This window comes from Gopherus flavomarginatus, chromosome 1 (assembly GCF_025201925.1).
Source record: "Gopherus flavomarginatus isolate rGopFla2 chromosome 1, rGopFla2.mat.asm, whole genome shotgun sequence".
Lineage (NCBI taxonomy): Eukaryota > Metazoa > Chordata > Testudines > Testudinidae > Gopherus > Gopherus flavomarginatus.
In genome coordinates this window covers 314,271,590-314,295,138 of record NC_066617.1, presented here as the reverse complement: position 1 = coordinate 314,295,138, position 23,549 = coordinate 314,271,590, and the positions used below count along the sequence as shown (strand labels likewise).

Genomic DNA, 23,549 nt, shown 5'->3' with positions numbered 1-23,549 from the left:
ATCTCCCAGAAGCACCTGGAAGCATTTACATTGGAAACTGATCTTCCAAGCTACCGAAGGCAGGAGAGGATTCTGTCTGAGCTTGTTGAATCTGGTCAAGTGGCAGGAGAGTTTTTAAAAATGGCCTATTAATAGCAAAATGCTCCTATTGAAAAAACTATATCGGAAGGCTTGTCTACACTAGCACTTTTCCCATCACGGGTCTCACACTAGCACAGAAATGTTGCAAATACCAGTGTAGACAGAATGCAGGCATTTTTACTCCCATCTCTTTGAACCCTGCTCCAAGCAGGATTAGGCAACATGATGGTAGAACTTCTGCATCCTGTCTCCACAGCTCTCCTAACATTCCTGTACACTTGAAGATTTTTTTTAAAAAATTCTGTAGGTTCTATCATTTACCGTAAATTTGCTAACGCCTTCAAGTTCACGAAACTTCATGTATGATATGTCTGCTTTCTTCTTTCCAACATCTACATCTCCTACATAGATTTGCTTGATGCCAGCACCTTTGATTAAAGGCACACATTCATCACAGGGACATTTTGTCACAAAAATCATGCTTCTCTCTTCTGGTTTTATTTCTTGACACCTACAAGTAGTCAGAAAAAGATTCTGAAATTAAAAACTTGACCATTCTGAATGGTGGTGATTTAGGCTTACATGGGTGAGCAAAGAAATTCTGTTAATCATATTATAATCTGCTCTTCGGAGCAGGATTGTTATTCCTACCAAAGCACATGGGAACAAGAGGACACATTTGGTTAGGGTTTGCTATCTGAATGACAAACACAGCACCGTTAAAGACTCAGTATTTACCATTCTTCAGTGTTTCATTTCAGGACAATAATGTGGTTATGACAGGTGGCAGAGATGGTGACTGTTGAGATTTAATGGTACCCATCACACAACACAAGAATGAACAATTAAGCCAAGTCTTTCATAGTTTTGAAGAATTCACAGAACCTACTTTATCTGTGAATGTTCAAATTTTACATCATGTTTAAATGTGTAGTTTGATTGTACATAGATGCAGACATGATGTGATTATGAAAGGTGCTATCAGTTGTTCATCTCTGAACTGCCTTTTTCTTTTCTGATATTAAAATAATAGATTCATATACCTGAATGTCAAGGCGTTCTGTTCAGCATGTATGATGTATCTGAACTTTCTGATTTCTCTGTCTTTTTGTTTATCATCCATGTGTGGAAAATCAGCATATTCAGATCCAACAGGAAAGGCATTATAACCACAGCCCACAAAATACATGGCTCCTGTTCCATCACAGCTCTGCAAAAGTGAACCATCAAGATTGATTTAATATTCAGTCTATTTGAACATCTGCAGGGGGCTGCCCAATATACCTATATTTAATTCAGTGTTCAAATTCTGAGTTGTAGAAACTATGAGTTAAAGCTGGGCTTTCACTAGCAGTATATTGTGCGTGTGTACTGGTGGGGGTTCATATATAATTTTTCTGTTTGTGTTATAATGTGACCATCCAGTGCCATCTATCTCCATATCCATCCATGGCACTGGATGGTCACATTATAACACAAACAAAATAAATAATGCAAGTTACCCTCATTGGCTACTTCTTCTTGTAAGCAGCACTGATAGAGGCAACAAAAAGTATGAATGACTAAGTCATTAAGCCAATATGTGAGAGCAGGAAAGAGCAGCTACAGGATGAGCTCGAGATGCAAAAGCCTTTATTTGGCCATTACATGGAGATCTATCAGATGGCAAACATGTTGATATAGTAAAGAAGTTAGCGGCTGAAGTTAGAATAGTTTGTGGTACAACTGATGACCAGAACGAAATAATCCAAACTGAGTGCTAGAAAATACATCATGGAATAATCTTGCACTTGCAGGAGGACTCACTACCTCTTTTAATAGAGTAAGAATAATCAAAGACGGAAAAGACCTATGAAATGAGCTCTAGCACAAGGAAGTTTATGCCTGGGCATGAAAAGAAAAGGAGAGTAATAACATTCTACATTTATCTTTCTAGTGCCATGTGAGGAACCAAGGCATAAAATCTGAGGCTAAAGTTCTGTGACTCAAGTTGAGGGTCCAGTCCTTATTTTGCTCTGCAAATTAATTAGTCACTAAATAGATGGGGTTCTCAAAAAGTACTGCTCCACTGAAGAGCAGCTAGAACCAAGAAAGCAAACTGAAGCAGGAGAAACAGCAGAGAGACATATCTACGATTAGTTAAGATCCTTTTCCACAGAAGTAAAATAACCTGTCATTCTGATACATCCAGCACTGCTAGAGTTATTTGTTGTTGCATCACAACAGTATAGTTCAGTACACGAATGCATTTTGTCTAGGTTTACCATTTGTGAGTCAATGCTGCACATTAGCATATGCCTTGTTTTGGCATTTTTCCATTCTCTCAAACCCTACTCTGAGCCAAAGAAGGTACGCTCCCCAGACATTTGCTGCAAAAAGTCCAGTGTGGTGTAACACTACAGTTGCATCAAACAAGGATTTGTCAGGTAAACTGTTGCCCTTTGACTTCTCTAGGGGAGAAGAACTGAATAGTGACATTGTTGAACAGCACATGTTGCTGGATTATTAGTACTGGCAAAGCTTTGTAGCTGGGACACTTGGAATGACGTAATTCTGTTACCATGGAGTCTAACAGATGAGAAGAGAGGCACAAACATTGTGGCATTTACCAACTCAATCATACTAATCCATTCTGACAGCCTAATTATCAACCAAAAGTTAATTTAGTTACCAGAGAATAAAAAAATGCAGTTTTTAGTAACATAATGCATAAACACCTCTCTTTTGCAAAGTAATATAGTCAATGCTGAGCAAAATTGAAGTATAAACTGCCAGTGTGAGACAAAGTGACAATTTTCCATACTCACAGATTTTCCTTCTGCCCAAATAACAGCTCCAACACCTGTTTTGTGATCCTCTAAAATATAGAATGTATAAGAAGTAATAAGTAATAGGCACTTTTGTAGAAAACTTCCATTTGGAAATCTGACAGCATTACCTAACAATTAATGAATGACACCTCATGGCACATTGAGAGGTATTAGCTCCACTTTGCTGATAGGGAAAATGAGGCACAGAAAGATTAAGAAACTTACCAAAGGTTTGCAAGTCTATGACAAAGACAAGAACAGAATGCAGCCCTCCTGACTCAGGCCTGTGTCTTTTCCCCAACACCTTAGCTGACTAAATAATGTAATTACTTTACAGTGTGGAGAGATATAAGCATTGGGTCTCTTTTGACAGTTATTAGATACTACTAAGGCAAAGTGTGCTAAGAAGATAGCTACCTAGAAACACTAGGTGCTTTGTGATTATTGGCTTTGGCCACCCTACACAAAGCAAAGGACTTTGTGCTGGGAATCTAGCTCATAGCACCAAGGAGTTTAATGGATGGCAGAAGATCACTTGGAAACTTAAAAAAGAAAAAAGAATTAATCAAAATTTATTTAAAAGACAAACTTTTTAAATAGCCACATACAGAATCAAGCTCTAGTACAGTAGAGTTTTGTAGGCTCTCTCTTACACACTATGCAGGAGTTTGAACAGAACTTTCATTTAAGTTATTTAAAAGTCTTCCAAGCTATTTCTGATGGGAGGCATTTTAACTGGTTAAAAATGGGGTGTGCTATGGTGGTAAAGAACAATATGGCTTTCAGTACACAACGCTTCAACCTGTGCTGTTCCAATTAACTATCTCCCAGCATTCTTGGTGCCATGCAGAATTCAGCACTTACAGGGGGACTTTCCTGCCAAAGAAATGTTTTTACCAGATCTTACAAATTATTGACATGTTTTTCTCAGTTATTCCTATATATTAGCCAGCATGAATTGTTCTCCTTCCTTTTATCCCCTTTTTACCACATGGTATAACTAATGCTACAGGTCTATTTCAATATCAGTTAACACAGGATTAGGATGTCACTGCAGGCCTAAATAGGACAAGCTGGGTTGGACATAAACACTTATCCAGACAAATATCTGCAGTTAATAAACGTAAAACAGAAGAACAATTTGTGGCTGTAAACCTTCTTCCTCAAGTTTTATATCCCCCCTTACCTGAATCAATCAGTGTTCTTTGTTTAGATAATTTGGATGATGTTCTCTGGTTTATAAGATAGTTATCATATTGTGGTCTAAAACTGAGTCCAAAGGGCTATGCAGCCCAGGCTTGAGTCATCACCAGGTTACAGGGAGTTGCCTCAACTTATCCTGGCATGTGCTCCCTACTTTGATCCTTTTCTCTCTCTATTCTGTGCCAACCCTGCCTCCTAACTTTCCAAAATGAGTATTCTGTCAAAGGGCACAATTTGCAGAAAAGCATAAAGCCAGGCTAGAAAACCTATGTTTAGGCATCTAAATAAATGGTGTGGTTTTCAAAGTGCTTAGCACCCAGCAGCTTCTTTTGACTTAAAGTTGCAACTGTAACTGAGGGCAGAACTGGAACTTTAAACAAATAAAATTTTTCAGAGGGCGGCAAGAGAGCTAGAGTAGGAGTTTTAAAAATATGTAATTTAAAGAAAATTCTTCATTACGGCTCTAGAGCAGGTTGAAAGGATACAACACACATGGGTGCCACATATGCTGTGGGCATAGGGATGGAGAGTTCCTGTTAGCTAATACCTATCATTCTCAGATATTTTCCTATTTTATGGTTATTGAGGAACATGCAGACAGATGCCAGACCTGAACAGCATCCCAAGCCCAAACCACTATATGTTCATCACTCATCAATTCAAAAATTGGTGCTGGAAGTGTAGGAAGAGTTGATTTACCAATCCGAATTGAATGGAATTCCTTTGCTTTTGCATAAGTGCCACCAGAGTCATTTGAAAGAAAAGACAGATTTCCGGAAGGAATTCCTCGTGCTGTTCTGGAGGCACAAAAGCCTTGAGGATAATTAGGAACTAGAAAAAAGAACTTTCTAAACCTTCCTGTGCCCAATTACATGCAAATACCAGAAATCTACCTCAGATTCCCTGGAAGAGAGGCTGGAATAATGAACCAAATTTTGCCCACCTGTACATGGGTGGAGTGCCCAGTAACTTAGATGGAGGTTACACTAGCTTATGTCAGTGCTGCATTTGGTTTTGGGGAGCAGTGGTTTACCTGCAGAAGGAAGTATGGGAAATACCCTTCCCGTAAAAGTTATATAGTGCCAGCCAGGGCATCTCTGTCCTTCTCCACTGATCTTCCTGTGGTTTGCATGTCATTTATTTAATATAACACTTTAATTATGACATTATCAAGACCTCTGATGGTTACACCATTTCCAGGACTTTCACAAATACATTAATGCATAAACTGTATGTTTTGTGGCTCTCAACTGTGCAGGTGGCAGGATGTAGAGGGGTTAGGGGCTTATGCTGTATGATACCAGGAAGAATAAATAGTTTGTGCTTCTTGAAGCCAATCTTATGTAAAAACCCAAAGACTTATGCCAAGGTCTCTTGCACACTAAGCAAACTTAGAAATGGCAAGGAACAGGAGGCTGGATGAAAGATCCACAGGTTAAAGGTGGTATGACTTAATATAAGAAAGTTTTCCTGCGCCCTTTGTCCAACAAACATTCTCTAAGTCCTAGGAGACACTTAGGCTACCTAGTACCAATGCATACACACTATGAAATAACCCTAAAGTGTGCAGCTCTCTAGGTACTTGGCTCTCTCTAGAAGTTACCCTACTGCCATCTGTTATTTTTCCCCCTTGTCCTATAGAAAAAAAGATGGAAGGAAAAAAAGAAAAAAACAAAAAACCAACCATACTTTGCTCCAGAAAACCAAACATCTGAGTCAGTCAAACTGATTTTCTTAATCACATCAGTGACTCATGGGGACTAATGATGTGATAGGTGTCAGAGAAAGAATTCTAAATGCGATGAGATCTCTTCACAAAACACAAGATGTAAAAGTTTCTTATTGCCAGGTATGTCCTAGGGGATGTGACACATACAATACTTTAAATGTGCAGGCCAAGGAAAAGTATATATTAATATAAGGGATATATTTACATCCCTTTTCAATAGAACAATTTGTTATATTTGACCTATTTTAAAGTAGTTGAAAAAAAAAATCAAACCAACCAATTTTGGATGGATTTTTCAAACAAATGCTTTACTATTCATTAATGAAAAAATAAAAAAATAACACTGGCAAACATAGTAACTAACCAACATGGAAGAAGCAAAACATGAGTAAGGAAAGTATTGCTAATTTTAAGCTTCCTAAGGGTTATAACGTAGAGTATATATTTTTTCTGAGTCCTGAATAATATTGCAAAGAATTTTAGTCTCTAATTGGGCAATTTGCACAAGTCTGCCATTATTTAATTAGCTAGAGAATAAGGGGATTAGAAATCATTGGTATCAAAAGCAGGCCAAAGTCAATTCATAGCCTCTGTCCTCTACACAAAAAAAAAAAAAAAAAAAAAAGCATCCTGTTCTTCAAAACTCCAGAATCTTTTCAAGTCGAATGGTCAGTTGTCAAGTATGTAGTGACTATCGCTACTAAACAATGGGAATAGGAAAATGCTGTTACACGAAACTAACTAGTATTCTGCTAGTGGGTAATGAACAGATATGGAAGAGCACCTCTATTTCTGTTTATTATTTTCTATTTAAGCATGTATACCATGCTTACCACAATGCCAACTGATCACCTTTTTGTCAACAAGTGACACCTAGTGTTCGTATATAAAAGATCTTGCAGGGGCTCCAATAAATTAAATAATGCTGTAATCTTTCAGATAGGGGGTGCACATGCTGGCTGAGGCTTTGCCAGTGTAGAATAATTGCACTGTGAAAGCTCCTTCCATCTGAAGAGCTCAAAACCCCTTACAAACATTAATGAAGGCCCCTTGTGAGGTACTCTAAGTAGTACCCCCACTTTACAGATGTAGGAACTGAGGCACAGAGCAGGTAAGTACCTTGCTCAAGGTCAGATGGGAAGTGTTTGGTACTGCCAGGAATTTAACCAGGGTTCCTGACTTCCAGTCCCATGATCACCACAAGACTGGCTTTTCTCCCATTCACATAGAAACTCACCAGTTCGGTACGCCAGTAACCTGGCTTGTATCATACAGTGCCTTGCAATTTCTTGGGGCAAGCTTTGATGGTGCATGTCATTTGTTTGTTGTGATCCATTACAATAAAATCCAAAATGGCCGAAGGTAGGGACACTGGCAGCTACTGTGGCCAAAAGCAGGATAAGATCTTTCATATTTTGCCTAAGATTGCTAAAATACGGATTTTCGCAGAGGTTCTCCAGACCCATCGTCATCAATATTTGCTTGTGCATTTCTTCATTTGAAATTAGGAATAAACTTTCATACTCCTTTATTCTTTCTTGTCTACACTCAGTATAAAAGTCAGTGTTACACCCAGACAGAGTTTTTGCAATTTTTTGAATGAAATCACACTTGTAGGTGGTTTCCTCTACAAACTGCACCATATCACACACTAAAGGCTGAAGCAAGAGACACACACGAGCTCGACTATTTGATTTCAATCTTTCTACTGCTTTGGCATCTAGCTTTGCATCTTCAGTACTGGTAGGGTTGGAAGCTTCATTCTGCAAACTTATTTCAGGATCTGCAGGCCAATAAGAAATTCTGTTCACTCCAGCTGAAACAGAAGATACACATGGTTAACAGGAAGTGTGCAAACACTGGTTTTAAAAACATTTTTCATAACCTTAACTTTAAAACATTATCATAGAATATTGCATTTTGACCCTTTTAACAACAAGGAGTGGGTGTTCTTCAAACTGCATTTGAGCATCATATGTGCTGGCAAATATCAGCATCAAGGGGTTATTGTGTCTTAAATTAGCTAGTTTCGCTTCTATTATGCTTTTACATTTCTGGCAACCAAAAGGCCAAGATGCACCATCTCCAATACACTGAAGCTAATTGTTTTCTAGATTGTAAGCTTGTCAGGGCAGGGACTCCTTACTTTTATGTCTTGTACCACCTGACCACATTGCCACTGCATAACAAAAAACAGATTCTTATACTGGTGCCCTAGAGGGTGAAAAGCAAGGGTTGCTGAAGAACAGTGCAGTCAGTCCACACCACACAAAGATGAAGAATGTGACCTGCGAAATGCACTTGGTCTTCATCTTAAATGGAAAAGGAATGTCAAAGAACTGCATCTGAATTCCACACCAACTCACATTCCTCTTTGCTGCAGTTAATACTTAGCATGCAATTGGATCTTCTGGGAAAATTACAGGTAGGCAAGCAGAATGTAACTACCTGGGATAAAACTAACCAGGACTCCCAGGTTAACACTGCTACCCTTGCAAAGTGTCATGAGAATGACAGTGGTCAAAGGCCTCAGTTTTATGTTCAAGCAATGAACACAGTACTGCCACCTAACAGTACCCGAGACACTGAGTGGCTACTGGCTCAGTGAAAAGAGTCCCACTTCCTGAATCACCAGCTGCAGAATAGAGACATTTAATACTGGTTTTCCCTATTGAAAATATCAAGGCTTACTATGCAAACCAATGAGGTAAACATTTACATACAGAACTGGGGCAATCCCCAGGGAGTATGAGTTTTCTGTATACTGTCAGTCATAAGCAGCAAAACATCGAAATTAACATGTTTACCCTTTCCATACTACAGTCTGTAACTTACCATTTACAATCATTTTTAAACAAGTTGAACATGGTTTTCTGGAAAAATAAAGATCACAGTTTTTAAGCCTTGATCCATGTTTAATCAGAGCAATTTGACCAGCATGTAAGTCTGCACTGGAGCAATGTAGACCAACCATTTTTATATTTTTCACTACGACCAGGCCAGTCTTCTTTACCTATATAAAAAGTACATTATTAATTTTTGTTACAAATTAAAAGTTCATAATGATGCCATAGCTCACTCAGAGTGTTCCACAAAGCATGGACTTAACTACATGCAGCATTGCACTTCTTTCCATTTTGGGCTATGATAGTGCAGTGATGGTCAAAACATGTTTCATGATCCCAGGATATTGGAGAGAGAAAGTGGATTTATCAGACCAAATTCCACTGGTGAAAGAGACAAGCTTTTGAGCTGCACAGAGCTCTTCTTCAGGTCTAGGAAAGGTATGCAGAGTGTCACAGGGGGGGAAGTATAGCTCAGTGGTTTGAGCATTGGCCTTCTAAACCCAGGGTTGTGAGTTCAATCCTTGAGGGGGTCACTTAGGGAACTGGGGTTAAAAAACAAACAAACAAACAAACAACAAAAAACCTGGAGATTTGTCCTGCTTTGAGCAGGGGGTTGGACTAGATGATCTCCTGAGGTCCCTTCCAACCCTGATATTCTATGATTGTCTATGAAATACAAGGAGGACTACTTATGCTAAACAATCTGTTCCATCTTGTATTTAGCTGTGACGCTGTGCAGCTTGAAAGTTTGTCTCTTTCACCAACAGAAGTTGGTCCAATAAAAGATAGTACCTCACCCACCTTGCCTCTCAGAGATTAATCAGCAGATACATCTCTTGGTTACATTTCCTTTAGGCAGTGCCGTTCATTATAGATCTTGGAAGTACATGCTAATCTTTTTTAGTCATTCTACTCATCTAACAGATCCCGTAACAAACTTCCAGTCAAAACACATGAAATCTTACTGTCTTTTTTTCTGGGGCAGATTATCCCCTGAAAATCCACAGAGGATGGGACATCCCACAAATTTCCAGTCAGTATCTTCTGAATCATTCCATCTGAGTGAGGTTCATCTCCTTCCCTTCCAGCCACACAAGCTAAAACCATGGCTCAAGGGATGTGTGTGGAAAGGCCAGGGTACAGCCTCCAATCCTAGTCATTGCCTACATTCGTGAATCCTCTCTGTTGCACAGTGAACCCTCCATGTAAGAATGCAGAAGAGTTCAACACTCTTATTCACTCTCCCAGGACTGAGAATGAAGTTATGCTAGAGAACATCTGAGCTTCCAGCACTAGTTCTGCCTCTCCTCATTTGCACAGGCTAATCTCCACAGAGGCTTCCTGGGGAATCAGGAAGACAAATCCTCCCTTTGTACATTGCAGGCAACAGTTGCTACACCTGGATCATCTGTGTTTGTGGAAAAATAGGACACAGCCTAGCTCAATGAAATTTTTCTAATAATGGCCATCATGGTGTTACAGCTACTAAGAGTGAGAACTGAAAGACTACAGTTGCTTAAGATTTATGAAGAAATTCCATTGTTAGTGATAGTTATGTATCTGGGATTTTTGTACAGCCCCATGTAGCTGCCTACCACCTGCTCTCTCCTAGCCACTTTGTCTAAGTTTGACTTTGGGTTCAAACTTCATAAGGAGCCCAGATCTCCATCATAGGCAGAATCAGAAGAGTGGGTTTGAATACCCTAGAACAGCAAGTTAGTTAAATTTGAAACCTAACTTTGAGGCTTGGGTCAGATTTCTAATTACCACCAATTTTTATTTTACCCTCCTTTTCTTGTTCTAGTTTATACATGAGCTGTATTGCCGTTTCCCCTTCAAGCAGTTTAAATGAAGAAACAACATTTACACTTGTGTGAAAGTATTGGCACTAGACTAGAGGAGTACATTAAGATTTATCTTAGACTCCATCAGGTGGTATATAGGTATGCAATGTATAAAAAGTTAATTATTTTTAAAGAGTAACAAAGTCCTTGATCCCAAAGGGATCACTTAGAGAGAACCCTGTAACAAGGTGCTTACAAAAAACACCTCAAATTTGAACCATCACTGTCTTTCAGTTATCCAGGAGACCAGCTGACACAGATAAATACCCTTTTCACTAACACCCAGATATTCTAGCCTTAAAAAGGTGCAATGGACATTTCAAATGGCTCCATGCACCTACTATTCACTCAATAGTTTGGTTTTTAAATGACAGTTTCCTATAACTATACAAGAAGGTTTGTGTTTTAAAGAAGAGTCTGCTCTGTCGATAGGATCCATGTTTTTAAGCCCCAGTTGTGTGAACCACTGGCCAGCTTGGTGGACTACAGGAAAATCCATGGATGTAGACTCCAAAACAAAACCATAATGTTTTCCATAGCACTACATCAGCATACACCCTCTTACCATCTGAGTAAAGTATAGACAGTTCAAGAAATCGTCACATGGCAACACATCAGAACATGTGCTGAAAAATACAGGAAGCCACCAGTCTCAAGAGATTCTTTAGCATTTCAGCCCAATTTTTTAGATCTGGGCCATCATTCTGTCACATTTATAACTGCATTCCTATCTTTCTAATTTAATATGTCAGCAAATACCAAGCCTCTTTTGAGATCATACGACCAAAGTTAATGTTGCTGACTGGAATTACTTATCTATTGTAGTATATAGGACATCTCAATTCTTTTCTGCTATACCATTTATAGTACCTTAGACAGAAGAGCATTTACAATAATCCTATTGTTTGAACAAGGTTTGGATATAAACAAAAGTATGTAACTACATTTAAGTTTAGATGGTGAATAGATAGCATTCTTAAATTTTTGCTCTCAGGTTCTGCTTTTATTCCTCCTGCCATTTATTACAGAAGAAAAAATGGTCAGAAATACAATCAATACAATTTTTGTACTTTTTAAAAGTACCTGGAAAGTATTTATTATATGTGTAAATGATAACACAATAGTCTGGTTAAGTGTATTCACAAAGTGTTAGCATCTTGTTCAGGAAGGACAACTAAACTGCAAGCAATATATTTTACCTGCGATTTCTTTTGCTGTTCAACTGGGGGAAATAGTTCCATCAGGAGACTGAACAAAGTGAAAAGATTGACTTTGGAAAGCCTTGGTGTTTGACCTGTTATCAGAAAAAAAGATGAAAGATAAATATTAACTGATAAAAATCATGTATTGCTCTAATGACTAAGATTCATAACTGGTGTTCTGTAGTGTAGGTAGAAAAAGATGGAATACCTTGCTTAATACACACTGGACAGTAGTGTAGCTTAAATTTGGCCCCCAAATTAAATTTTGTAAAAACAAGCATTTATAAAGCCAAATGACTAATATTGATGTTTCCTCTACAGAAAATGTAGTAAGTTGTTTTACACTAGACTATCAGGGATGGTCTAGACAGTATTTGGTCCTGCCATGAGGGCAGGGGACTGGACTCGATGACCTCTCGAGGTCCCTTCCAGTCCTAGAGTCTATAAGCATGTACTCAATATATAATTTTTCTAAATTTACACACATGTAATTCAAATGCAAGTGTGTATTTACATAAAGTGTAATAAATACAAAGAAACAGTTCCATTAATATAAGTAAAAACAGTAAAATAAATATGCAGAATTTAAAATTCAAACACTGCAACAGTATGATCTTGAAAGTGAAAACAAAGTCAGTGATTTCCCCTAATTTTATTACCAAAACTGAAAAGCAAAGAACAAGCAAAAATTGTGACTTTTGTTTTCAAAATAAAGAATTCCTTCACACTTTTAATGACCTAAACGTTACTTTAAGCATCTACCATGAAAACTTTCACTAGTCCTGTAGACCAAGCAATGGAAGAGCTAGTGAGGCATTATGACCACACGATGGCCAATAGTAATATTAGTGCCTACATTCATCTCTCCCCAACACCAGCCCCACAGATCACCATGCTTTTCTGGTATTTCCATCAAATGAAGCAAGGAGGAAATGAAACAAATTTTGGCAGAAAATATGATCAGATGCAAATAAACTACAAAGATTTCCTAGAAATTCTACACCAGCCATGGCAGAGCCTAGCGGATCTTTTGCTTCTACTATTGCTGTGGTAAATCCCACTACACAGAACTTTTCTGGAACACAAATTGCATTGTCTACCCAGCTGTGTATAATGTGAGGAACTGGTAACATACTTTTCACAGAAGTCATCCCACTTGTGGGGGGAAAGCAGCACACCACACATTGAGTCCCACTGAATTTGGTACATTCACGGAGAAATGCACATTTAATGTGCTGAAAGAAATCCAAGTCACCTCCTGTGAGTCAGACACATGCCTTTAACAAGTGGTGAAACATAGCAAAGTTGCTAGGTGCTCTTGGGTAACAGACTGTTACCATCATCACCACCACCAATGAAACTAATAAAATGTACCACACAGTTTGGCCAATTCTCAAGAAATCATTTTTGGGTCTAGCAGATCTTACAAACTACAGCCTGGTGTGGAATATTCAATTTCTGATCAAGATAACCATGAAATTAGGAAAGAATCACCCCCAAACACACCTATCCACCACCAATATCTGGGACTCCCTCTATTCAGTATCCAGACCTGGTCTTGGAACATACAGTTCTGGTAGTGCTGATGGATGACCTCCCCCTATACACAGATAGGAGGATGTCTTGGGACTGTCTATAGCAGGGGTTGGCAACATTTCAGAAGTGGCGTGCCGAGTCTTCATTTATGCACTCTAATTGAAGGTTTTGCGTGTCAGTAATGCATTGTAATGTTTTTAGAAGGTCTCTTTCTAGAAGTCTATAATCTATAACTAAACTATAGTTGTATGTAAAGTAAATAAGGTTTTTAATGTTTAAGACACTTCATTTAAAATTAAATTAAAATGCAGAGGGCTCCAGACCGGTGGCCAGGACCTGGACAGTGTGAGTGCCACTGAAAATCAGCTCGCGTGCTGTCTTCGTCATGTGTGCCATAGGTTGCCTACCCCTGGTCTATAGCAGTATGCAGTTGGCACAGAATACTACTATTTTGCCTCAGAAACAATAACTCTGATATGCTTCCATTCCCTCCTTTAAGGATGCTTGGAGAGCTGTGATGAGTAAATGCTCCTCTACGCTTCAGAGCAGTCACCTGTGAAGTCCCACAAGGCTCAATCCTTTCTCCCATCTTTTTTAACACCTACAGGAAGGAAGGTGAAAAAAAATGAAAGCAAGAAGGGATAGAAAAGGGAATTTGTATTTATTTATTTTAAAAACAGCCCTAACTGTCTCAGGGAAAGTAGGAAGAACAATTAGACCAGTGGCCTATTTTTATGTTGATTATTTCGGGGGGTGGGGGGAGGAGAGAAGAGGAATGTAGGCATTTGGATACTGTAGCGATGGGTGCTGTTATGTGAATCTAGATAGAGAGACAAGTAGGTAAAGAAATGTGTTTGCATACAATCCAATGTAACTGACCTTTTAAACAACAGTTTATTTTTAGAGTTCTCTCCACAGAAGAATAACAAATTGCATCACAGCTAATAAGAATCAATGCAAACATAAGTAATATGTTACTTACAGCAACAATCACAGAATCACAGGACTGGAAGGGACCTCGAGAGGTCATTTAGTCTAGTCCCTGCATTCATGGCAGGACTATATAATCTAGACCATTGCTGACAGGTGTTTGTCTAACCTGTTCTTAAAAAGCCCCAATAATGGAGAGCCCACAACCTTCCTAGGCAATTTATTTCAGTGCTTAATCACCTTGACAGTAAGTTTCTCCTAATGTCCAACCTAACCTGCCCTTACTGCAATTTAAGCCCATTGCTTCTTGTCCTATCCTCAGAGGTTCAAAAGAACAATTTTTCTCCCTCCTCCTCGTGATAACCTTTTACGTACTTGAAAACTGTTATCATGTCCCCTCTCAGTCTTCTCTTTTCCAGACTAAACTAACCCCATTTTTTCAATCTTCCCTCACAGGTCATGTTTTCTAGACCTTTAATCATTTTTGTTGCTCTTCTCTGGACTCTCTCCAATTTGTCCAAATCTTTCATGAAATGTGGTGCCCACAACTGGATACAATACTCCAGTTGAGGCCTAATCAGCGCAGAGTAGAGCAGAATGACTTCCTTCTCATGTCTTGCTTACAATACTCCTGCTAATACATCCCAGAATAATGTTCACTTTTTTTGCAACAGTGTTACATTGTTGACTCATATTTAGCCTGTGATCCACTATGACCTCCAGATCCCTTTCTGCAGTACTTCATCCTAGGTAGTCATTTCCCATTTTGTATGTGTGCAATTGATTGTTCCTTTCTAAATGGAGTACTTTGCATTGGTCCTTATTGAATTTTATCCTATTTACTTCAGACAGTTTCTCCAGTTTGTCCAGATCATTTTGGATTTTAATCCTATCCTCCAAAGTATTTGTAACCTCTCCCAGGTGGTATCATACACAAACTTTATAAGCATACTCTCTATGCCATTATCTAAATCATTAAAAATATTTAACAGAACTGGACCCAGAACTGATCCCTGAGGGACCCCAATTGTTATGAAATATATAACAAGTGTGAGGAAATTCCTGTTCTCACATTTTCTAAAGAAAAACAAAACAGTACAATAGGTCTACTCTTCATGTAATTTTGGCTTGTAGAGTTTATCCCATTAATCTATATTTCTATTGCATTTATGAATTTCAGAGCCCTCTTGTGGCCAGATTATATATATTCCTTACAGATGGTAAACAAAACTGTGTAGCACAATGGATAGCTTGTATTACATGTTTGAAAGGCAATTCCAAATATCTGTTAAGGTGGACCTTAAACATATTGCGACCTGATATTCAGAGGTGCTGAACACCTGCAACCCACCTAAGTTAATGTCAGTTAGAATCATAGAATATCAGGGATGAAAGGGACCTCAGGAGGTCATTTAGTTCAACCCCCTGCACAAGGCATGACCAATCTCCAACTAAATCATCCCAGCCAGGGCTTTGTCAAGTCTGAACTTAAAAACCTTTAAGGAAGGAGATTCTATCACCACCTTAGGTAACCCATTCCAGAGCTTCACCACCCTTCTAGTGAAAAAGTTTTTCCTAATATCCAACCTAAACCTCCCCCACTGCAACTTGAGACCATTACTCCTTGTTCTGTCATCTGCTACCACTGAGAACAGTATAGATCCATCCTCTTTGGAACCCCCTTTCAGGTAGTTGAAAGCAGCTATCAAATTCCCCCTCATTCTTCTCTTCTGTAGACTAAATAATCCCAGTTCCCTCAGCCTCTCCTCATAAGTCATGTGCTCCAGCCCCCAATCATTGTTGTTGCCTTCCGCTGGACTCTTTCCAATTTTTCCACATCTTCCTTGTAGTGTGGGGCCCAAAACTGGACACACTACTCCAGATGAGGCCTCACCAATGCCGAATAGAAGGGAATGATCATGTCCCTCAATCTGTTGGCAATGCCCCTACTTATACAGCCCAAAATGCTATTAGTCTTCTTGGCAACAAGGGCACACTCTTGATTTATATCCAGCTTCTTGTCCACTGTAACCCCTAGGTCCTTTTCTGCAGAACTGCCGCCTAGCCACTCAGTCCATGGTCTGTAGCAGTGCATGAGATTCTTCCATCCTAAGTGTAGGACACTGCACTTGTTGAACCTCATCAGATTTCTTTTGGCCCAATCCTCTAATTTGTCTAGGTCCCTCTGTATGCTATCCCTACCCTCCAGCGTCTACCACTCCTCCCAGTTTAGTATCATCTGGAAACTTGCTGAGGGTGCAGTCCACACCATCCTCCAGATCGTTAATGAGGATATTGAACAAAACCAGCCCCAAGTCTGACCCTTGGGGCACTCCGCTTGATACCAGCTGCCAACTAAACATGGAGTCGTCGATCACTACCTACTGAGCCTGATGATCTAGCCAGCTTTCTATCCATCTTATAATCTGTTCATCCAGCGCATACTACTTTAACTTGCTGACAAGAATACTGTGGGAGACTGTATCAAAAACTTTGCTAAAATCAAGGAATAACATGCCCACTGCTTTCTCCTCACCCACAAAGTCAGTTATCTCATCATAGAAGGCAATTAGATTAGTTAGGCATGACTTGCCCTTGGTGAATCCATGCTGACTGTTCCTGATCACTTTCCTCTCCTCGAAGTGCTTCAAAATTGATTCCTTGAGGACCTGCTGCATGATTTTCCCAGGGACTAAGGTGAGGCTGACTAGCCTGTAGTTCCCTGGATCCTCCTTCTTCCTTTTTTGCAAGAGTTCAGAACCTTTGAAAAATCAAACCACTTTTTTTTTTGTAACTGCTGCCAATGTATATTTATTGAAAGAGAACTTTGCAGGTGTATCAAAGCACCATCATCCTCCCAAATAATCCTGAGGATGCTGATCTCATCCCCACTACAAGATTCAGCAAAAGCAGTGTCAAAGGGCAATTCCTGGCTAGAATATTAGTGTTAGGAATGATAGGAGCCAAGCTATGAGTCACATAAAATGTCATCCAGGAAGTAACACTATCCTTCATTTCGGTATCACTCAACAGCAGGGAAAACAAATGCTTGTTATTTAATTCCCAGGGTTTACACTAGCAGAAAGAGAACCAAGGATGGACAGAAAGTTTTCTTCCCATCTGTACCCATCATAAAGACTGGGTTTCTGGGAGGAATTCAAGCAGAAGGGAGACTGGTTCTCTTCTTAAGCAGAGCTTTAGCAGCACTATCTTTATCTCCCATGGTGCTCAGGCAGCGTTAGTGTGGTATTCATGGGCAGTCTGCATATACACCTTATTCCCCCTGCTACATTTGGGTCACAAACATTGTAAGGGAAAATTTGAAGCCAATCAAAATTAGTTTCAGTTAGAATTTCATAATACTCTTGCAAGATTATTTTGCAAAACCTCTATTTAGGCCCTGTTATAGGTGAATCATGCCTGTAGGCATATAAAGGCATATTTAGATTTTTACACATGGCTAGAGTAAGTGTTCAGGTATCATTTGGTCTTTGGATTTAATAAAGGCATTTATGATTGAATTGGTGTCATGGTAATATCCTGTATTAATAATAATTCCAACAGTATTACTTTTAAGAAAAGGAACACTTCATAATTAAGTACACAGGCTATAAAACCCAGTTAAGACATACAAGGAAAAAAATAAAACTAGATTCCAAACTCAAGTAAGTAGTACTGGCTTAGCAGGAAACCATATAAATAAAATTCAGTGGGAAACACCCATTGTTAGTAATGCTAGGAAAACTTCAAGAAGAATGATGGGAGAAATCTCTGAGCCATCCTGCCAGAGGAGCAGTCAGCAGGCAGAAATAGACTTACAAACTCCCTAATGAGTGTCTCAAAAGATAATAGATGGCTAAGTGACATTTCTAATCAGAAAATAATTTAAGTGTATTTATCATGTAAAAAAAGAACTACAAAGGAAGATCCGCTAACATATGTGAGAATATATACTCCTACACTTAAAGATCTTGCAATAGCAAATTAGGACCAGTTACCTAGAAAAGATTTTACCATAGTGTAAACTAAAATGAGATTATAATTAGAAAAGATGGCAAAGAGATAAGGGAGTGGAGGGAAAGAGAGAACACAGTCATCCACAGATCCTGTTTTCCAGGGTATTCTTCTGTCTTCTACGTATTTACATATTGAACGGTAAGCTTTTTGAAAATGGGACTCAGTTAACATGCTGTCCATGTCCCAGCTGGGGGAGCCTCCTCCACTGTAGTCATAGATTTTAAGGACCACTAGAGTGACCTGCTTAACACAAGCCAAGAACCTCACCCAATGATTTCTCTACCAAGCCTAAAACTGCTGTTTGAACTACAGCCAGGGGTAAAAGTAAAATTGAAAAACTTACCAGTACGGGGGCCCCGGAAGGGGTGGGGCCGGCTCTGCCCCCCCATAAGGGCTGAGGGTCAGCATCCCCTAGCCAACCCTTCCCAGGCTGCCTGGCCCATGCCACCCAGGGCTCCAGCGGGGATTTAAAGGGCCCGGGGCTCCAGATGTTGCTGCCACTACTGCAGCAGCAGCCGGAGGTCTGGGCCCTTTTAAATTGCTGGCTCTGGGGCAGCGGCTCCTTTTGTCCCCCACACTGGCAGCCGGGGGGGGGTGGGGGTAAAAGCAGCAAGGATGATAAAACCCTGCAGCTAGGGACTTGGAAGTGTCAATGACAGGGGGTGGGGGCGCAAAAGTGGCAGCACTGTTAAAGTAAGGTGTCAGGGGCAGGGGCCGGTACCGGCAGCCACTTTTTACCAGTACAGCACATCAGACCGTACCGCTTTACTTTCACCGCTGACTTCAGCACATCTGTTAGAAAGACACACAACCCTAGCTGATCCACTTCTAGTGATGGAGGACACCAAGGAGCTGGGGAGTAGGTTCCAATTTGGGGAGGGCAGGCAAGTGGGATAGAAGGGGACTCTTGCCGGATCTGCTGCCAGGCTCAGTCCTGGAGGCATGGAAAGATCCCACTTATCGGGGGCGGGCTGTCCTCTGGGGATACAGAACAGAGAAGCTCTCACCTCACATGCTATCGGTCTGGGAGTAGGGGTGGGGCAGTCCCAGGAGAAAGGACACTGAGGGGCGCTCACCCGGCACGCTGTCGGTCTGGGGGTGGGGGAAGGGCGCTCACCCGGCACGCTGTCGGCCTGGAGGTGGGGGAGGGGCGCTCACCCGGCACGCTGTCGGCCTGGGGGTGGGGGAGGGGCGATCCCAGGTGCAGGGGCGCTCACCTGACACGCCGTCGGTCTGGGGGTGGGGGAGGGGCGCTCACCTGACACGCCGTCGGTCTGGGGGTGGGGGAGGGGCGCTCACCTGACACGCTGTCGGTCTGGGTGCCCGCGGTGCTGACTCTCCGCCCGGCCGCCACTGGTCCATCGCCCGGACCCTCCGCACTTTGCATCAGTCTCGCTGGCCTCACCCGCCCGTTAGCGGCTCGAGCGGCTCCGGCGACTCAGCTCCGCCCCACATAACTGCTGTGGCAACAAACCCCCGTCAACGAGCTGGCGCGGCGCGAGCTCTTGCGTCAGCATCTTTACGTCATCACGGAGCTACTGCCTTAACGGCGAAGGGGCGTGGCCGGCTGGTTCAGGCGCTGGGGAGGGGGAGGTCGGGTCACTCCGATGAGCGTCGGTTGGTTGGCTCAGTGTGGGGCGGGGCATGAGGGAGCGGAGCGGGCTGCTGTGGGAACTGGGCGGTTGGCGGTTTCTCGTGCTCCCCTCAGCGAGGGCGCGTGGGCCCGGCGAGCCGAACTACTCGCGCACCGGCCACGCAGGGAAGTTTTGGCGCCGCGCTGGCTGGGCGGGATGCGCAGTTTGCGGTGCGACGGTTTTCTGCGAAAACTCGACCCTTTTGCGGGCGTATAACGGCTGTCCTGAGCCGTCGGAGGGCCCGGCCCCCGGGCATATCAGGGGAGTCGGGCTGGAAGCAGCACTGCTGGGGCAGGGAGGGAGAAGCAGCCGCAGGAGCTCTGATCTCGCCCAGGGGGTCAGGACAGTATTTACTTTTCACTCAGTGGGTTTGTTTTTAGGGAGCCTGGGACGTGTGGCCCCAGGCTCGTGCGCCACCTGCGCTGTTCAAGGCACAGAACTCTCCAATGGCTAGAGCCTTGCAGATGCCCGCTTCACATCCATGGACCAGTTTTGCAGATAGTGGATGGGATGGAGATACAACTGTGCCGCGCGCTACTCCCGGCAACGCCTGGCGTGCAGCATCTGGCTCAGGCAGCACAGGTGGCGCAACACACTTGGGGCCAGGGGCTGGGCAGCAGGTCAGAGCTGGGGCTGTCCAGCACCTGATCGCTGCAGTGCTTTCTGGCCAGCTGCTCGAGCCCTTTGGGCAGCACCACCATCCCCACCATGCCTATCCCAGCAGCACTGGCTGCACTTCCAGCCCCGGTCTGCTGGCTCCTGGGCAGCAGGGCCCATCCTGGCCACAGGAATTGAAGCAGGTCGGGCTCTAGTGCCCCACCCACTGTGATACAACACACTGCTGTTGCCATGTGCCATTGCTCACGAGCCCCTGGGAGCAGCACGCAGTGTGATGCCACTTCCACCAGTCTCCCTTCTGTGCCACTCCTCATTGAGACCCCCCTCTGCTGCCCCTTATTCCCCCTTCTTCCTTGCAAATCTCCCCCTCCCCCGTGCAAGCCCTTGTGAGAGGGCTTGCTGCTGCAGATGCAGATACAGGTAGAGGCAGGGCTGGCTCCGGGCACCAGCCGAGCAAGCAGGTGCTTGGGGCAGCTAAGGGGAAGGGGCGGCACGTCAGGCTATTTGGCAGCGGGTCCCTCTTGGAGGGAAGGACCCGCCGCCGAAGAAGAAAGTGGCGCGGTGGAGCTGCCGCTGATCACAATCGCAGGTTTTTTTTCTTCCCCTCCACTTGGGGCGGCAAAAACCCTGGAGCTGGCCCTGGGTAGAGGACAGCTAGTGGATCACAGGTCTGATCATGGGTTGATCCTATTGGATGTGGATCCACATTTTTGTATCTGCACAGGGCTTGATAAATGGACAGGACTGGATTTAAGGGCAGGTGATCCAGGCAACTGCCTGGAGTGCCAGGCTTAGGGAGGCACTGGGATCACAGATTTACAGATCCTAATGTGCACGTTTATCATCGTATATGACAGATAAATCACGCATGCAAATCATGCATCAAAGTGGTGAAATGGGCTACAACTGCAAAAAAATAAGGTAGTCAAAAGTTTAACAAATGAGAGGGAGATGTCAAAGATGCTCCTTGCCTGGGGCATCATTATTGGCCCTGTCTACTGTGGCAAGTTTCTGTGCAGTAAAGCCGCTTTCTGCATTGTAAATCCTGAGGTGTACACACTGACAACCTACTTCGTGCGCAGTTGTAGCGCTGTGAAAAAAAAAACAACACCCCCATGAGAAGCATACAGCTTTCTGTGCCGGGGTACAGCACTGCGGTGCCAGTGTAGACACTGTGGTTGATTACAGCACTGTGATTGGCCTCTGGGAGGTGTCCCGCAATGCCTGTTTTCACCTCTCTGGTCATCAGTTTGAACTCCACTGCCCTGCCTACAGGTGATCAACCGTCATCCCCACCCCATAAATTCCATTGGAATTTGAAAGTCCCCTTCCTGATTGCTCAGTGATGTGTACAGAGGTCTCAGCACATCTTTCCAGGTGCCCATGCCTGCTCCATGCACCAGGCGATACCCTGCTTGGAGCTATGCTGAACTGCTGGGCCTCATCAGCATTTGGGGAGAGGAGGCTGCGCTCCAAACAGGAATTATGATGCCTACAGACAGATTTCACGATGCATGACAGAAAGGGGCCATGACTAGGACACACTGCAGTGCAGGGTCAAAGTGAAGGAGCTGCAGAATGCCTACCACAAGGCATGGGAAGCAAACTGCTGCTCCGGTGCTGCGCCCATGAACTGCCGGTTCTTCAAAGAGCTGAATGCAATACTCGGTGGTGACTCCACCTCCACTGTGAATACTACGGTGGCTTGCGTGCCAGTTGTGAGTGGACTCAGCCAGGGGGAGGAAATCTTGGATGGGGAGGGGGAGGGGGATCCAGAAGCAGAGAATGACTCGGAGGTCAGAGATGCGTGAAGCCAGGAGCTCTTTTCTACCCTGTAGGAGGAAAGCCAGTCACAGCTGTTGGATGTTGGTGAAGCTCAAAAAACAGGAGAGGAGGACCCTGGTAAGTGGATTTGATTTTGGGAATCACTGAAGCGAGTTGTGGGCAGGAGGGTTTCGGAAAGCAGGCTTGTCTCTGTATAATGCATGTCCCACCACCTGCCTAGTCTGAGCGGCAGAACAGGCTGTTGATTCACTCCCTCACTTCACGGGAATCTGCCTCAGAGATCTCCAGGAAACTCTTATGGAGATACTGGGCAATCCACTGCCGCAGGTTCTTTGGCAGAGCTTTGTTTCTTGCCCCATTAACGGTAACTTTCCCATGCCACTGTGCCATCACGGGGGGAGGGGGAGGGGGAAGAGGAAACCACACAGGCAAGCTGCATAAGGGCCAGGGTGGAAGCCGCAGTCTTGGAGAAGACCCTCCCTTGATTCTCTGCTCAACCTCAGCAGCAACATATCTTCCATAATGATCACATCCTGTGGAAAATGAGGAGACAGGATTATCAGGCACCCCCTACAGTGCTGGCTTGCCCCAAGAGCCAAGTGCCCAGTGAGCAGCAGGGTCAGGGAAGACTGATTTACCCTGCCTCTGTGGCTACTCACCATTTTGGGGGTCTTGTGGCTCATGGGTGCTTGCCTGGAGTCAGCCAGTTAGTGACAGGTGTGTGAATACTGGCTGTGTTTTAAATCGCTGAATCAGTGTTCTGTATGTTGCAAACAATACTGTTTCTGTAAAATGTTGCGTTTAAACTTCACAGAGATGACCTTGGGAGCCCAGCCTCCCTCTTTGTTATTGGTGGCTGAATGGCTGCGCAGAATTAGAAAGCAACCACGAAGAACTAAGGAGGACTTTCTGCATAATGTTATGATGCGGTCCATGGCCAAGAAACAGGAATTGAAGGAGTGGTGCGACAGCGAGAAGAGGGACCGAAAGGACAATGCGGCACGCCAGAGTGAAGCCACGGAGTGGCTCTTAAATGTTATGGAGCACCAAGCGAACATGCTCCAGGCAATACTAGCACTGCAAACTGAGCAGTTGTACACCCGCCCTCCCCTGCAACGGCTGTCACAAAACTCCCATGCTCCCCAGATACTGCCAACACACTCTTATCAACCTCCTGGCTCCAGTCTGTACCTGCGGCATTCCACTCCTTTCCTGTCATAGTCCAGCACTGCAGAGTCACACTACCCACTGCACTCAACACTCAACCTTCTGCAGTTTGGCCCTGCTGAAGTACAGTGTCCACTGCACTGTAGT

At 43.0% G+C, this 23,549-nt stretch overlaps 1 protein-coding gene across 5 annotated transcripts in view; it reads right to left on the bottom strand.

The window, feature by feature from the left end:
* The window catches only part of CDADC1 (cytidine and dCMP deaminase domain containing 1), a 33,952-nt gene extending 14,236 nt beyond the window's left edge, over positions 1–19,716 (bottom strand). For 2 of the 5 annotated variants that reach the window (XM_050949448.1, XM_050949437.1), the window contains exons 1-7: positions 19,498–19,716; positions 11,713–11,807; positions 8,659–8,836; positions 7,061–7,639; positions 2,889–2,938; positions 1,125–1,291; positions 403–592 (exon numbers count right to left, since the gene is read on the bottom strand). In XM_050949448.1, the coding sequence (XP_050805405.1) occupies positions 403–592; positions 1,125–1,291; positions 2,889–2,938; positions 7,061–7,639; positions 8,659–8,836; positions 11,713–11,807; positions 19,498–19,585 (1,347 nt within the window). In that variant the 5' untranslated portion in view covers positions 19,586–19,716. Of the gene's footprint in view, positions 1–402; positions 593–1,124; positions 1,292–2,888; positions 2,939–7,060; positions 7,640–8,658; positions 8,837–11,712; positions 11,808–12,850; positions 13,762–13,804; positions 13,853–18,980; positions 19,155–19,497 lie in introns of those variants that run through there. The other 3 variants (XM_050949467.1, XM_050949477.1, XM_050949458.1) reach the window with 3 other exon arrangements.
* Positions 19,717–23,549: the final 3,833 nt, after the last annotated feature.